Raw genomic sequence first — 18,246 nt, 5'->3', positions numbered from 1 at the left:
AACATATTTCTCCCTGTATTGTATATTGCACTACTGTTTTTTTTTTTTTCATAAATCTTAGTTTATTAAGGAATTTAAATAAAAAAAAGTCTAGGTGTATCACAGTTTTGTTTTTTTCATAAATCTTACAGTTTATTAAGGATTTTTATTTATTTTTTTAAGTCTCGGTGTATCACATTTCTTACATACATTTAACTTTTTTTAGATTATTTTTATTATTTTAAATAGAACAACAAAACACACTTCTCCCTGTATTGTAGATTGCGCTGTTTTGTTTTTTTCATAAATCTTACAGTTTATTAGGGAATATAAAAAAAACAAGTCTAGGTGTATCACAGTTCTTACGCTTAGTAAGATGTATTATGGTAGCAATGAAAAGCAGAGCAAATTCCCAGTTGTGTTGGAGATTTCTTTGATGGTAATTATGTTTCCCCACCTTTTCCCGTGTGGTGGCTGGGGAATGTAGTGAGGAGACGAGATTTGCTTGTGTGTTTGTGTATTTCTAAGTGGAGGTGTGATCCACTTGGAGAGTTGGGAGACTCGGAAGATGGAGCTCACATATAAGTTTAGACGGGAATTTATGATGCGGAGATGTGAGAAGGGCTCATTAAGAGCAGCTGGTATTAAACAGAATAGGAAATTCTTCAAATTTGACTATTAGAAAACTCATCGTGCGCTGTTAACGTCAAGACGGCTTCAAAGCTGAATTAGTGGGTTCTAATTTTGCTACATAAATAAATGTTTACGTTTCATTGGTAATATGCATTGTTACGGCATAAAATAATGTACCACATGATGTTAAAGATGACTTGTACTTTTAGCCCCGTTTAGGAAATCACATTGCACATACTTGCAGAGCAAGCTAAAAAGAAAACATGAAGAAGGTTGGAAGAAAAGAAAAAAGGAGTCCCTTGAAAAAGAAATGTAGAGAAGGGAGAACAAAAGGGTGATAAAGGCCAGACCCTTTGGTTGAGTGCTCAATCGGCTAGAATAAAGTATTAAGTTAGTTTTGTGCTGCCGAGAGGGAGCGGGTGGACAAATCACCCAGACAGAGAAGCACAAAAAGGTCACTGGAGACATTGAATGATGAGGGGATGAGAATAGTAATAGATGTTCATCGCTATGAAGTTCAGGTTCACGCGTTTCCAGCCGCCCAGTGTCTGCTGAGATGGATGGTGGTCTGCTGTGGTCAAGCAGAACCATCAGATGCGCTCGTAACCTCTATGGCTCTGTTTGGAGTTAACGGGGACAGACGGATTGTTCACAAGGAAGTCATACGGCAACTGGTATGTGGGCTGCTTTCCACATGAACTGCTTTTTTTCTCTCTTTTTTTCTATCTGTACTCGTTTGAATAATCAGCAGAATACCATTACCCTTTAATTCAGGGGTGTCAAATTAATATTAGCTCAGGGGCCACGTGAAGGAAAATATATTGCCACGCTCTAAATTGTGGGGCGCAACTGTAAATATATTGTCCCTAAAATGAAACGCGGCAACACTTTGCCCGTATGAGTTCCGAGCGTGTTATATCTACTAGTTTTGTATATATATTGTTGCAGTTAATGAAGTTATAAGGACGCAAATTCTTGTCATATGTATTTGTGTTACCAGTAGTTGTTTGTGTGTCGTATTCAACACGTTTATGTTCGATTTATGTTGGTCTATGGTTTTTGTGTGTGTGTTTTTTCAACAAACCGTAACTTTAAGTTGTGTGTAAAATAATGGCGTCTAAAGCAATTCAGTGTACAAATTCTGATGATTGCTTGTGAAATTACGAATTTTTATGTTTTGATTGTGGCCCGGCTGATTAATTGGTCCGACATAACTACATTTTTTACTTTACAAAATCAGCTCGTGGGCCAAATTAAACCCCTTTGCTGGCCTGATCCGGCTCGCGGGCCGTATGTTTGTCATATTGCTTTAATTACATCCAATATCATTTAGCTACATAACACCAGAAACAACATGCATGTGCACATGAAGGACCAAAACTGCAGAAGTAGAAAATAAATAAAAGTGAAAGTAAAAACGCATATAAAAAAAATATAATTCAAAAATGTAATTAAAAAAATATATATATAAATGGAAATAAAAACAACAAAAAACATATACATAGATAAATAAAAGTAAAAATTAATATAATAATAAAAAAAGAATAAATACAAAATATGTGTAAATAAATATAAATATAAATAAATATAAATTAATAAATAAAAGGCTCTGCTCATATTTATTTATTTAATGCTGTAGACAATGTCAGCATAAAATGAGTAAGGAAAAGTTATTCAAATGAGGGGGTGGTCCTAAGTCTGTCTTGGGTAACTATTTGTTGTTCGTCAATGCAAGGCTTATAAAAGCATTTCGCAAAACCCTGATTGAAATGCCAATTTTGGACAGCTTTTTATTTGATTTTATTGGATGCTAAAAAAACAAACAATTCTCCTTAGCACAGTATTGTTACAAATGAATATACAAGTACATTATGTGTGACATGTTCAATCTTAAAGCCCGAATCTCACTGAGGGTGAACTATTGCCACTCTAGCAGCGAATGTTGGTTTCACATTTTCCTAAACGCTCCCTTAACAGTTTTAATGGTTCTCTAAACAGTTTTGCTTCGTCTTGTCGTTCTGTCGGTGAACGTTTTGACGATCTTTGTGAACCTTGCCAACACTCACAAACATTCACCCCTCAGTGGGATACGGGCTTCAACTATGACTTATACTACCATTTAAGGCTCACCAATCTCCCTGTTTTGTTCTTGTCCCAGGTGGCCTCCCTTATGAGTTTAAAGTGGTAATCGCCGGGAACCACGAGTTGACCTTCGATAAGGACTTTATGGCTGAGCTGGTCAAGCAGGATTACTACCGTTTCCCCTCAGTCTCCAAACTCAAACCGGAGGACTTTGACAATGTCCAGTCGCTCCTTACAAACTGTGTGTACCTGCAGGACTCGGACGTCACCATCAAGGGATTCCGGATATACGGCACACCATGGTAAGACCAAAGACTCTAAACCTTTTGTTAGTGGCCCCAAAGCCATCCTCGCCGCTTCTTCCTTTCATCGTCGCTGAGTCACATTTACTTCCCGTTGTGTTCTAAATCCCTAAAGTGGGAGGGGTGCCCTCCTTTCTGTCAGCGTTTGGCCGTGTTCCAGCTTCCCCTCCCTGCAGCTCACTTCTGTGCGCTCTTGTCAGGGGGCCTCGCTTACATGCAAGATGCTATTCCCAGCTTGTGCATTCCTTTATGAGCGCAGGACCTTCACCCGCACCCGGGGCTTACGTTGCACCTGTGTTTTGACACTGGGGTTAAGTGATACGCGCGGTACTGGGGCACACCGTCAATCGGCTCTCATGTGGAAAGAACTTGTTGGAGGGCAGTGTGATTGTTGGGGGAATGTTGGAGGCAGCATTCGGCAGACACAGGTTATTGGGGAGCGTGTTAAAAATAAGAAGTGTTTGTGAAGGGAAAGTGTTTACTATCCACATGGATGAGATCACCGCTACATTGAGGGTGGTATGGCAATAGAACCAAAATACAAACAGAGGCATTGCCCCCGGCGCAAACAAAATGTGCTTATTATGTTAATCACCTAATTTCACTGTTTAAAATGGGGCAAATGATTTTTATTTCTTCCAATGATACCCCACTATTACAGTAAACTGCAGAGGGGCAAATAACTCATAAATGGAAGGTCCTGCAAAAGCCACGCACACGCGAAACAAAGCAGCGTAACATCACTGGCATCAATCGCCCGCTGTCATTTGTTTGCGATGTTCCGCTTCCATCTACACTCTAAAAAAGAGAATTGTTAAACCAATTTAAGATTACAAATTGAATTGTTGACTAACTTCATTCAGCCATGTGTTACCAATTGAAGTAATTTTTTCAAGTTGGTCAACAATTCAATTTGAAACCTTAATTCTCTTGTTAGAGTGTAGCTGCCTTGTATTAATGGTTTATATATAACAAATAATGTAATAAAATAGTAATCTTTTTTTTTTTAAATAATGCACCTACAATATTATTGCTGGGCAAATGTTGGAGTTTGATGTGTATGATACATAAAATGTGATTTTGACTCAAATGTTTTGAAATGACAAAAGTACATTTAGTGAAAATGCCCAAATCCCACGTGACTTATGTCTGTTTCCATTTGTTATTATTATTTTTGCCAATATTGAGAGCAGAGTAGACATGCACCATAAGACGATGTCATATGCCTCAAGACACTCAGAAAGATTTCAATTTATTCATCGGCTTCAAACATACCTTACTTTATCATCCGCCGCCATTTTTTGTGACTACAAAATGTCCGTGAGACGTAAAATGCGCAACGCGGTATCTGGTCCTGTGACCGTTTATTCACATTTGTTTTTGTAGCCAAAATTAGCATTTTTCTTTTATCGTAATGCTGAAAAATCCACCCCCACCAAGTGTAAAAACTTTTTGGCAAATTTAAGGCCTTTTGCCCCCCGCCCAACCACCCCCCCAACCCCCCCCCCCCCCCCCCCCCCCCCCCAAAAACATTTCTCACCTTTCCAATCCATTCAGGCTTGTTTGCACAATACTTGAAAATTCGAATAAAAATAGGTGGATGGAAAGTGTTGCATTTGCTTGTTTTTACCGTATGTTTATGTGTGATGCACTTATTGTTTATTATCAAGATGAAAGAAGGTTCATTTTGCACCTGCAGTGCTGCTCTGTGTTGTGTTCGAGGCTTTGGCACCGTCTGCTCAGTGGTTCTCACAAGTCTGGTCCAGGCTTAAAATAATCATGTAGGTCATCCTTTTGCAGTTATAATTAGCAGGGTTGGAGCCTCGCCTGAGAAATAACGGAGTATTTAGTTGAGGGGTGGGTCATATCCTAGTCTTTCGCTAACATCACAGGAACAGGAAGAAGCGACTTATACTCCTCTTATTCTCCTTCCTTCCACCTTTCTTTCCTTGCGTTTGAAAGGAAGGATGCCGCCTTTCCTCCCTGGTGGCTGTTTAGTGTGAGGGCTGGTAAGTGTCTGTTGTGACAGCTGGGGGTCTCGTGAGAGGCGTAGCGGACAGCTTGGCCACCCCCTGCTTACCCCTCCTCAGCCTCCACACCTCCTTCGCACCCATATGCCACCGTGGTCTGAGGTCTGGCCTGCTTGTCCGGTGTGAGGTCTCACTTAGCCACGTAGTGACCCTTCGCTTCATCAGCAGCTCACCATATCACCGCCTGGGTGGCCGAGCACCAACTTGACCTATGAGGTCCTCCGCTGCTAGCCAAGTTCATTCAACACCGCTCGGGAAGTCTAGTGTGTAATATACACAGTGTGCAGGTATCAACTCAGCCGCTGCTACGTAAAAAAAAAAAAAAAAAAAAAAAATTCTTATTGCATAATTGTTGTATGTGCCGTAAGCCTAGATTTTATCGAAATTAAAATAACTGTGGCTTTCTTTGATAGAATTGCAGTTATAACACCCAACATTAGGGCTGTGCCATTAATCGAAATTCAATTACAATTTCAATTATTACGTTCCACAACAACAAAAAGATTCATACTAATTTGTGAGTTTTTTTAATTGACACTTTTGCACCTTTTTAAAATGTTAAAATAGCAAATTTAATACATTTTGTTTCATCCAAAAGGAACTTGCATAATTATAGCGTTTCAAAGAATTTGATTTGTGTGTTAATATTTTTTATTTGCTTTTTATATTTAAACTAGAGGTGTCAGTCGATTACATTTTTTAATCGTAGTTAATCACATGATTTCACCCATTATAGAGTAAGTAGCATGCTTGTTTCCAGGGAATGGTTCTGTACCTGTGACTTGATGAGCTGTTGGTTTTTGTGGGAGCAGTTCTTGGGTCGTGTGCAACGGTACGTGTTTTGCGTGCAACAGCCTGTTTAGGTGAGACGTGTGTGCAGTACATGTCCATGTCCTCCCTAATGAACGCTGTTTGCATTGGGAAGAATCAAGGGATGCAATAAAGAAATACGGGTTGAATTTGTTTTAGAACTATAAAACATGCTTGAATTTTTATATAACGGAATGTATGGTGTTCCACAGGGTTCCGTTCTGGGGCCTGTGTTGTTTCCATAATGCTTTCATCTTAAGAAAACAGCAGCGGTTGTTTTAAGGTAAACTAATGTTTCTGAGTAGTTTTGACAGCGAAGGTTCATAGAACAATCAATAGTATATATTGTATAGCTCAAGACCATTTGCTATTGTAAACATTCAAATCAGTCCTTGTTTTGGCTCGATTCTTTCCTCAGAAAATAGATGTGCTGATGTAGACGCAGTCGGCCATGAAAGATACACAACACACACTGTTTATGGACAGATGCTTACCAGACCAAATACCTCAACCTCTTTTCGCCAGGCTTGCTCACTTCTACGCACGCACGCATACACGCAGTAGATGACCTTGTCGAGCAAACCTCTTCATGTGAAGCTGAAGGTCTGTTGTAGCTGGACAGTTGATGGTTTATTCAAATAATTTTTTTTTTTGACAGCTTCGGGCAACAATCTTTTGGACAAAAATCGATTTTTTTGGGTGTGTCATATTTTCTGTCTATTGAAATCTGATGAATTGGGTAAAATTCAGTTAGAAATGTAAAAAAGTCCCATTTTTGCAAGTACACAATAAAATCTCAAGTCAAGAACCTCAAGTCCAAAGTTACTTTGGAAAAAAATCAAGCCAGTCAAGTCGCCACCAAATTTCATTCGATTTTTTAAGCAAGTCGTAAGTCAAGTCATACAATCTCGCTCATTCACAACATACATTGAAGACAGCTAGATGATAGCTAGGTTAGCGTCACAAGTCAAGCTAGCCTAACTAGCTTAGCTTCACATGTCACAAAGCTATCTTACAGATGAAGGTAAACGTCATAGATTGGGTAGAACATTTCTATTTTAAAACATTATTTCCACAGTTTAAATACAATAACAACAATAGTAATCACAGCCAAGTCTTTCTTTAATTGTCTTGTAAAATAATCCTTGCGCATTATGGCGGTCACAGGTATGTGAGGAATCCTGCTCGTTCTGCTGCTGTCTGAATCATAATGCAGGCGTACAAGTATGGGAGAAACCGCTTGCTTTCTCTCTGAAGAGATTATGTATTGTGTGATTCTGGCCTTGACCACAGTTTAACTCTCAGATCCAAGATCAAACTGTTAATGGTGCGCCCCCCTTCACCCCCCCCCCCGCACCGCAGCTTTTTTTCTCTTTTTTTACAATAAATATGGCTTGTGTTTCTTTTACTTCAAAACTCCACAAAAATGTGACTTTGAATGACATTAGCTGTAAAAAAAGTATTTGGGCAGTTCTAATCAGCCTGCAGTCACATTTGAATATTACTGCTATTAGCACTATTAGTGAGTCATACTTCTGGTATCTGGCATTTTCTCTAGCAACATTTAATCAGAGTACAGCAAAAAAGGACAAAAAAAAAAGAGAGACTTCAGAATGTATAAGGTCCAAATAAATGAAGAACTTGTACTCTTGTTTTACATCAAAATATGATATAGATTGGAAGTTGTCCGACATCATTGTAAAAATGCTCGAGTGTGTGTGTGCGTGCGTGCGTGCGTGCGTGCGTGCGTGTGTGTGTCCCAAAGGCAGCAGATTAAATTCAACTGCCCTCATTTGCTCTTTGAAGCTCACCTCGGGGGATACTGGAGGGCCAAATGCAGATTTGTCATTTGCAGATTTTAGTGTTATTCATGTATTCATTTTTTGCTGTAAAGGTCAGCTGTGTGTAAGTGTGTGAGTGTGCGCGCGGGAATGTGAATGTACTGTATTCTTGGGAGAAAAAGAGTGAAAAATTGGCACCAGAAAGCTAGCAATCATAGCGTATTGTTTAGTCGTTGCGGCGTTCATATTTTATATGTTTCGACCGCCCTTGCAGACTATTTATCTACCATATTGTCTAAACTAGCAATGTTTTTCAAACTTTATTGAGCCAAGGTGCATATTTTACATGAGAAAAAAATTCTAGGGATGTTTGATACCACTTTTTTTCAGATAGATACCTGTATGGGTACTCAAGTATTGAATCCTCACCATAACAGGGCTGGGTATCGATGCTAATTTCCTGATTCGATTTGATTCGCTTCGATTCATTTTGGAACATCAATTCTTCATGATGACATTTTTCTATTCAATAATTGTAAATATAAATTAAACAGATTCTAATCTGAATTGTCTTAAAGTGTAATAAGTCAGGTCTTTCATAAATGTAAGAAAATACTTTTAAATTCATGTAAATGGTAAATAAAAAAAAAGAGTAAAAGATACCCAAAAAAATTAGCCTTTAAAATTACATTTTCTTATTAATGTATGGGAAAAAGAGAAATATTAAAATAATCGATTCATGGTTTTCATTTGATATTGATTATTTGATTTTTTTAAACCCAGCCCTACACGGCACCCCTACAATTTGTTTTGTAAACCAGATCATTCGTAACTCAATTCCTCAAATTTCTGCTGTATTTTGTGTCACCAAAGTGTGCATTTAGGTTGGTGCCGACAACGCCCACGTGGCCCCTAATCAGCCAATATTGCCGACTTTTAGGTTTTTATTATCAACTTAATTGTATTTATTTATTTATTTATTTGTTTATGTTTTAGTTCTAATGCCATTTTCACTTTAAATTCTTTTTAAATTGTTAAATAGTCTTCAACTTAACGTGGGCTGTCGTGTGCCACCTAAAAATTGGGACCAAAAGCGATATTAATTGTGAACGTTGATGAGTATCCCTACAAGAGAAATGTACTGCTGCGCTGCAGTTTGCTGAACTTTTCTGAAATTAATTTTCCGTTGACAGCAGTGCCATGTTAATTTGAGCAGTATTTCAGAATTAATGAGATAATGATTTATTGACGTTGAATATGAATTTATATTTAATGGAGCATAAAATGGTGAAACAACTGTTGACAAGGATGGATTGCGGTGGAAGCTGCTGCCGCTTGAATATGGCGCGATGCTTTCTCTTTCTCTCTGTTGCTGTGCGCGCCCGGCCCGCCCATGTGTGCTGCTTCTTTCGCAGTGAGGCCGGAGAACACGGTTGTGTGTGCGTAAGCTTTTTCACCTGTGTGTCAGCTGAGTGAATGCGAGGGTTAAGTGATGGATTTGTGATGGCGCCCTCACTTTTTGCAGAGTGACGACTTAGAGCCGCACATACACAAGCCGACCTGTTCCTCACTTGGCTGTTGTGCCCTGTACGGCCTGTTTCACATCTCACTGGGTGCTCACTGAATGCCCCCCCCCAACCCCACCCCCACCCCCACCCCCACACCAAGGTAAGCCCCAAATATGTCAAAGGGAGAGTGATGAGTCCTCGGCAGCGCCTAATAAAGCTCTCCTCAGTGGCCTTGTGCACATCAGTCACCAAGCAGCGAGGCAGCGGTCTGCCACACCACACGGACGACAGCTCCATCACATATTTGAACATGGGAAAGGGCTGACACAGCCAAATTCTTCTGATTGTTGAGCTGAATATAAGGGGTGTGCCAAAAAAAATCGATTCTCATAGGAATCGCGATTCTTATTTAGTACGGTTCAGCATCGATTTTTAAATGTCCCCAAATCGATTTTATTTAAATTATTTTATACTGTCTTGCCCTTGTTTGTGTGTGCCTTTATTGGGAGCGTTGTTCTTGTTGTACACGATTTGGCCACTAAGGGGCAGTGTGGTTCAGCGCGTTCTGATGCACTGTTAAGTTGGAGCCAAATTAGAGAGTAGAAGGAAAAAGTTATACCGATAAAAGTTGTTTTTTGCAGCGTAGGAAAAGCATATGCCGGTGAGTAATGTTAACATGCTTCTCTGCGTACATTCCTGAAGCGTTTTTGTATGAATAGCCCTTCTTTTGACTGATAAAAGTGACACGAGTAGCGCGCTAATTAGCATTAGCGAATTAGGCTGGAGTAGATCATGACAATTATTTGCACATTTGAATTGATGCAGAAATCATTGTCAATCAAATCATTTTGAATCAAAAATCGCAGACACAAAATTCGGAATCGAATCGCGAGATGTGTTTTATATATATATATATATATATATATATATATATATATATATATATATATATATATATATATATATATATATATATATATATATATATATATATATGCATATGTGTTATATGTAAATTATAAAATTGACCTCTGCAGACTGTCATGTCCGACGTATTGGGTCAATGAGTTGCAGTCTGACATTTCATGACATCTGTATAAGTTTGCTTCACTTTTACTTAGCCAGCCTTGGTTGTAACATTTCCCCTTTTTGAGTGTAGTGAATGGCTTTATTCAGTGCGGGTTCTCCCTTTGGCACAAAATCATCATCCTTGACGGCCTTTATTCCCACAGCAAAAAAAAACCTAAACCCACAAAAAAAAAAGAAGTCCAAGTGCCCTTTGCTCTAAAAGAACAGACAAAGGTCAATGATGTGCCTTTTGTCCTGGTGAACTGCAGATCATTCATCTGTCAGATGCAAAAGGAAGTTCACTTCTCCTTCTCCAGTATTTATTTTTTCCTGTGACACGTTTGACCTCTCACTGGCCGAAACCTTCACAGTTGGCAATGTTCAAAGGTCTCTGGAGTGTGAGTTTTCCGTAGAGTATCTGATGAAGCATTTGAATTCTTAAAAAGACAACCTTTAAATTGAAGGCGATGAACAGATGACAAGTTTGTGGTTATTATGTAATGCAAAAGTTTCTGCAGAGATTCAGACGAGGTCAGAGTGCGAACAGAAGGGACAACCCGATGAATGCAATGTCCAAAGTTTCAAGTTGATGACCTCTGAAAAATACAAAATATTTATAGATTTTAATTGGCTTATTGGTCTGTAGTTTCCCCCCCCCCTCCCCCCCTCTGATCTGCAATATTCCACAACTCAAAGTAGGCAGATAACGTTGGCTTTTTTCTTTTTTAAGGTCTTGTAGTGTTTTACGTTGTCTCCAGCGTCTTTACTTGCCCTTCAAAGTGCACTACATTTACAAGAGGATTAATTTGATTATTGCTGCTTAAACGGTTTGTTTTCTCCTGGAGGACCGGTTGTAGATTGCTGGCTCGAAGCAACGATAAAAGAACGTACACCTTTGACAGCCTATGCTATGGAGACTGTAACAAGGTGGCACCTGATGAAGGACGACAAAATTGAAAAGGACACAAATATTGTGGATATGATTTAATATTTAACACTACTTGGATTTTTGATGTATAAATGTGGTCTGTTTGGTGATTTCATCAGCATGTTTGTTTTTTCTTGCGCCCCAATGTGTTAAAGCCATTTATTTTTTCTTTCATTTATTTTTCTTTCATTTCTTTTGCAGAAATGGAATTAACTACTTCCAATTAGCATCGCAAAAAGGCGCTACAGACGCGTGTTTGGCATAAGCTGCATTCAGAAGAACAATGTGCTTCAAACGTACAGTTTTCCTTAAATGTGTCAACAATCTTCCACACTTTTACCAGGAATTGGATGAAAAATAGTATTGGTGCCGCAGACCTGGAACCACTGCAGCAATTCTTTTAATTAAAACGGGAAATAATTGTTGTCAAGCAAATGTACTGAGCGAGAGACGAAAAGAAAGCCAGCAGGAGGAATACAGTGGGGGGGGGATTAAAGACAGTGAGCGAGCGTTACAGACTCCTGGCCAGCTTGCTGCTGTAATGAACATTAGGGCTGCGGCATAAATTTAATGACCTGTGAAACAAACAGCGTGGCTGAGACCAACGCTTCGGAATGCTAAGTGGCTCTATCATTAATACTAGTTCAGAGATGCCACTGTGTAAACACACTGTAAGTCTCTTTTGCCTGTAAGCCCATAAAACATGAGGTCGGTGTGTGATGATGAGGGCACCGCCTCTGCGGCTCTTTGTAAAAGGGTCACGCCTCTTTGTGTACCTGCACAATTAATGGCTCGATGCCCTTTAACTGAATACCTGTGCGAACTAAAAGGATATGGATAGCTTTACTGCTAACGAGCATGCAGGTTTTTCACCTTAATAATAAATAAATAGTTTTGTAACTTGAGACTACTTGAGATTTGGTGTTGACACTCTTGGAGAGGCTTTAGAACTGATTTCTTTACTTTCATGTTTTCAATGGTTTTGGAGCTTGACCACTTCATTGAGAATTGCTACATGGGTTTGCTCTCCGGCCGGTGGCCCTGGCGGGGCCCGGGGGTCGTCCTTTGGCGCTGCCGCGGCCTGGGGGGCCCTGAGGTGTTGCGCTTGCTCTGTCCCGGCTCCCCTCTTTGGTGGAGATTTTCATGCATGCCAGATCCACCACACCAGCATCTACCGAAACTCAGACACAATCTGTTTCCTCCTCAGGTTATTGAATCGGTGGAGGCTGGTGTCTGCGGATCTCACACGGCTTCGTCTGTCCTTCCTTCCTTTTCTCGGTCTCTCCTTTGGTCTCTTGAGGCCTCCCTGATCTTATGTTTTTTTGGATTTGTTGGGGTCTGGATGTTTCTTGGGCTGGGGAGGAGTTCTGGTGCGGGGTGTCTGGTCGGTGCTGGATTTCACCTTCCTTGGTTTTCTTTGGTCCCCTCGGGTCTCCTGGTGTTCGGTTTAGGTGAACGGTATGAGATTTTTTCTAATAGGTTTTCTGGTGAGCTAACAAATACACGCACGCACGCACGCACGCACGCACGCACATACACATACTCACCCACACACACACACACAAAAAAATAAAAATAAAAATAAAAATAAAAGAGCAATGATGATGACATTTCCGAATGAACAATACTGAGCTCTTAAAGAAAAAAAAAAAGAAGAAAAAAAGAAAAAAAAATTAAAAAAAAGAAGAAAAGAAAGAAAAAAAAAAAGAATTGCTACATTTGACTTACCCTTTTCAACTTGCTTATTAAAGTACTGTGAAAGAGCTCTCAGTATAATGCACTGCTGTATACAGCTACAAACTTACTCCAGTCACATCACAAGCAATAATCAGAAACAAGGAATTTGTCCCCAGTAGCATGAGCTACGCTAATATTGCAGTAACGAGCAACTATGATAAGCAAATTTATAAGTACAGAGTCTTTACATAATGTAAGGGTACCCTTAGCGTTGTAGTACCAACCAATGACAGCTGTGCAAATGATGCAGAGGGTCATGGTGCAAAGATAAAGTGACCAGTAGTGCAGATGATGCAGATAACCAAATTGCAAAGTGCCAGTCTGAAATTTTGAGTCAACAGTTTAGGGAATTGATGGCAAGGGGGAAGAAGCTATTGGAATGTCGGCTGGTTTTAGTATATAAAGTGTGTTAGTGTTTACCTAGGGGAGACGCTGGAAGAGGCAGTGACCCGGGTGTGGAGGGTCCGAGGGAACATACCACATTTTGAATTCATACCTCTGGCATTGTCAGTCAAAATTGTGCTGCGTCTCACTGAGTGTGTAAAAGTATTCTTCGGTATTCTTAGTGGAAACAATGCAGACTCAGTTTGTGCCATAATGTTCACAAACCTTCCACTTAGATTTGGATGTCTTATCAATCGCAACTTTTCACAGTTTGGCTGAGTGCGTGGGTTTGAGAAATATGGCGGTGGTTTCTTCTATTTCTCCCTCCTGTCCTTCTGCGATGATGTCTCCCATTTTTCCTAATTTAGCCATTGTCTCTCCGCTCTGTATACGTTGTGCAGACATTTGACGATTTGGAAGGAGAGCTCTGGTTGTGATTACGAGCAATTCGTGCTTAAACAAAAGATGGAGCACTGTGAGGAAGCAGGGGGGGGGAACTAAACTACAGTAGCCCAGAGCCAGCCAGATGTCTTCAACATGAGGACGGATACATGGCATGGGCACGCTTCTCCGGGCCATAAAAAGCAATCACAATCCCCTGGAAGCGAGCCCAAGACGGGCTCAGTTAGCAGCCGGGGGGGGGGGGGGGGGGAGTACATGGCAATGAGTCTCACCTCTCACCCACAACCCGACCTCCGGATAGCGACTCGTTTCAGACAAAAGATGCTAAAAAGTCTTGCTAAGAAGCAATCAAGTTGTGGGGCAGTGTGTTTGTGTGCGGCGTCTGAATCGGACCATCTGTTTGGTCGTGATGTGCGCTGGCAAATCCCGGGCTCAATAGGGCGCCATCTTGTTTTGTGTCCCACGCTGCGTCTCCTGATTTGAGTGGATAAATATTTGAACAGCAGAGGAAGCCCTGATGTGTGGCCGTCTCGCATGAACCTTAATTGTTATGACTTTTTTTTTTTTTTACGTGCTGAAACACAGATTTGATGTTATGTGCGCGTGTCACTGGATAGGCCGTTGATCTCTTTGATGCCGGTGTGACGGGTTACCAACCGAGCGCTGGCGCTATTGTTTTCCTGCGCAAGTGAAAGAATCAGATAAATAAGTAATGCATTCAGCAACAACCAGGCTGAACACAGCCATCAAGTCCCACATACAGTCAATGATTTTAAAACGGAGACGTGGGTTTGATATGGTGCTATTAAAGGTGGAAAACAACTTGACTAAGAATGTTTTTTTTTTTGCTGACTTAAAATCGCCGGATATTTTTGTGTTGATGTTTTGACAATTTGAAAATCGTTTATTTTTGATTGATTCATGTTTTATTAATTAATCTATCCATAATATATTACTTTGCCTATCACTGGTTGGGTTTATTTTGACAAACTACTGTGCGTGCAAGCAAGTATGCTAAAACGCTAACAGCGTTGCAGACTTACGAGGTAGATGTGGATTGTGTGTCGTGATCTATCAATCACAGCGGTAAAAACAGCTTCATAAACAAAGAGGTGGTCTACCTGCAGCCTTCTGCTCACTTGTGATACCATTAACATCATCCTGGTGCACTTCCTTTCCTTCCTGCTGACCCCCCGTCACAGCTCTCCGCGGCAAGAGCAGGACATTGCTTATCTCAATTTGCTCAGGTTTGGACCCCCCAGCGTTGATGGCAGCCAGACCAAAGTGTCAGTGGCAAAATTAGATGCCAGTAGAAACAGCGGACTCCCGCCACAAGTAGCATATTTCTGCAAATATTTGGTGCTAAACGGCACTCCCTAGGTTGTGTAGAACCTCTTAACCTGTTTACTGACCCAAACTGGAACCCACACAGTGACAACACAAACTGCCGGTCATAGATATCTTTTGCGAAGTTCTTCTGAGCGTTTTGTCAACGATTCCACCAGTTTTGATGCTGTGTTTAGCCCTAGTTTGGCGAAACTAGAGTGAGCCAAAGCAGCCACAGCAAACCTGGGCGCCGCCATCTTCCTTTCCACTCTCGCTTATCCAATCACAAATCTGATAGATTTGATAGAGTGGAGTGAGCGAGCGAGCAGGTGTATGGCATAGGTTCTCAAACCGAGTCCAAAATAGGGTAATATGTGGAGGTCACCATACTCCATTTGGTCATATTGGGACCCCTGGCCACACCTGGCTGTTTGATCTCCCTTTCATAGCTTTCTGTTGTAGTTTATCCCAAAGATATTTCAGGATTGGGTTGGTTCAGGTTACCGCTATGAGGTTCTTTCACACCAAACTCAACCACCGTAGCTGCCATACACTGAGACCCAGTTGTGCTGGAAGCAAAAGCCCCCCCCCCCCCCTCCCCCCAAACTATTCCCAGTTGAGGGCAGACATGGTCCATGACTTGGCAAGATCAAGAAGTAATATCCATTGGGAATTTAGAGGTATAGTCCAACTTGTGATTGTAAGATTAGACCTCTTAATAATTAGATAGACTTGAGCAAGGCCATTGTGTCGCTGTGACCTGTCCTGGCTTGGCGTCTTCCTATCTTCTACTTAACTTCTATATTCTATCTGCACACTGGCGCACTTATCCAGTTGAAACCAGTTAAGACCATCAGGTCACACATTTTCACATGGGCTAGGGCCAGTGGTGGGCAAACTCGGTCCTCGAGGGCCGGCGTACTGCAGGTTTTGGAGGTTTTCCTTGCTGCAACGCAGCTGATTCCAATCAACAGGATTGTTACCAAGCTTATGCAGAGCTTGCTGATGAGCTGATCATATATCAGCTGTGTTGGAGAAGGGAAACCTCCAAAACCTGCAGGACTCCGGCCCTCGAGGACCGAGTGTGCCCACCTCTGGGCTAGGCCGAACCGTCCCAACTGAGAGTATGCAGTCTCCTGGTTGTCATTATTAGTATGGCAAACCTTAAAGTTTAAAAGAACCGGTGAAAGTTCCCATCTGAATTTTACATGAGTAATTAGCTGTTATTGGCTTGCATCGCAATACTTAGGTCTTTGTATCCGCTCTCCATTCTGCTGTGTGTAGTCTGCGTCCCAGCTTGTTGTATACAAACCCTGGAGACCAACAATACCAGTTTGTGTGCTTTCCTGTGCCTATTGTTGCTACTTGCGTCTCAGTGCCCTCACCAACATCCACTCGTTGTGAGGTCAAGACAATAGCTGCGGACAGAGTGGCATATATCTGCACGACTTTGACCCGGCGGCCCTTCCTGTTGCCTTCAACACCCCACTCCGCTCCCCACACCGCCGATCTTTGACCTCGACAGCCAAGACTGTCAGCCTGTTATGCTGGTACAAGGCAGGGTGCGCTCTCAGCGCTACGACAGCCCGCGGCTTTCGTTCCCCGAGAGGAAAGTTGCTCAAAATACAGAGAAGAAGAAAAAAAAAAACGATATATGCAAAATTGCACTGTAGCTTCATTTGTCCTTGACGCAAAAGTAAAAGCTTATAGAAACAAAAACTAAGGCGGTCATACATTAAAAAGTAGTTATTGTTTATAATGAAGTTACACAAGGTTAGCAGGGTGTAAATTTGGGTTGGTTTTCTTCCAGACTACTGGGATTAGTCGTCAGCACAACTACGTCAACGATTAAAATGATCAACAGGTCGGTGCTGGATTTCACCTTCCTTGGTTTTCTTTGGTCCCCTCGGGTCTCCTGGTGTTCGGTTTAGGTGAACGGTATGAGATTTTTTCTAATAGGTTGTCTGGTGAGCTAACAAATACACGCACGCACGCACGCACGCACGCACGCACATACACATACTCACCCACACGCACACACCCAAAAAAATAATAATAATAATAATTATATATATATATATATATATATATATATATATATATATATATATAAATAAATAAATAAATAAAAGAGCAATGATGATGACATTTCCGAATGAACAATACTGAGCTCTTAAAGGAAAAAAAAAAGAAGAAGAAGAGAGAAAAAAAAAAGAAAAAAAAAAGATCAACAGTTAGTTCAATAGTTGATGGTTTTTGTTTTTGCCTGTCTGTAATCCAGGTCATCCGTGATGCAAACAGAAGCACTGTGGCTAATGCAGGGTGCGTTTGGAAATATGCTCGGAGCGTGCATGTTGTGGCTGATGCCCGTTTCCATTTCTGACATGGTGACACTCAAGTCTGGAAGCTAGCCTTAGCGCACACAGGTTGCGGCGTGTGTTTGATGTAACGTTGCTCAATGCGATGGGATGAAAGTTGAGGCTGATTCCATCGACTGAGAGGTGAAAGGGTTAAAATCTTGGATGATGTCCATACCTTTTGAAATTGACTTCCCGGTGGTCTTTCTACTGTTTTTGAAAGTTTAGGGTCAATATCTCATTCCCAAGGTCATTTGAATGTGCTGTAACTTTGTTAATGTTTTTGGTACGACCATTTTTTTATTATTATAACGGGAGTTAAATGTAGAATTAGAATACTGTATATGAATATCAAAATTTTCTTCTTTTTTTTTTGACCCATGAGGACCTTTTAATCCAGAGCTGGTCACATATATGAGCAGCTGCGATTTAAATCCAATCTGATTAGTCGACTAATCGCGACCACTATCGTTGACTAGTCGACTAACAACATAATCCTTTGTGGCAGCCTAATTATAAACCTGCTTTTCATTTGGCTGGATTTGATGTATGATACAGACCTAATGGAAAGATTCATCCAATTAGTTTAGTCGCGTCGGTCTATCAGCGTTGCTTAAAAAATGTAAGCTTGCAAAGTTCAAACCATTGGAGCTTTTTCCTCATAGAATTAAATGAGGGTTTACATCATTTTAGTGGTGACTGGCTGTGAACAAGGTCAGGCTTTCAAACATTGCTTTCTAGTACGAGAACTAACAAGTTAAGTGAGTGATTGTATCTCGTCGTAACCTTTATCGATAATGATAAGCTTTGCGCGTGGCACATTGCAATTCCCAACAAGCAGTGAACTTCAATTGATTCTTTGTATCAATAGTTGTAAACCTGCTGAGAAGAAAGTAGAAGAAATACAGTAACTACAGTA

The 18,246-nt window shown here is 40.8% G+C and overlaps 1 protein-coding gene across 3 annotated transcripts in view; it reads left to right on the top strand.

Annotated features, from left to right (window-relative positions):
* Positions 1–18,246, top strand: part of mpped2a (metallophosphoesterase domain containing 2a) — a 49,521-nt gene that overhangs the window by 18,428 nt on the left and 12,847 nt on the right. For all 3 annotated transcript variants that reach the window (XM_086071513.1, XM_086071514.1, XM_086071515.1), the window contains exon 4: positions 2,771–2,996. In XM_086071513.1, the coding sequence (XP_085927639.1) occupies positions 2,771–2,996 (226 nt within the window). The remainder of the gene's footprint in view (positions 1–2,770; positions 2,997–18,246) is intronic.

This window comes from Leptonotus elevatus, chromosome 3 (genome assembly GCF_054856555.1).
Source record: "Leptonotus elevatus isolate MCC_2025b chromosome 3, RoL_Lele_1.0, whole genome shotgun sequence".
Taxonomy (NCBI): domain Eukaryota; kingdom Metazoa; phylum Chordata; class Actinopteri; order Syngnathiformes; family Syngnathidae; genus Leptonotus; species Leptonotus elevatus.
Note: the sequence above shows the minus strand (reverse complement) of the source record. Positions and strands in the feature narration are given on the sequence as shown.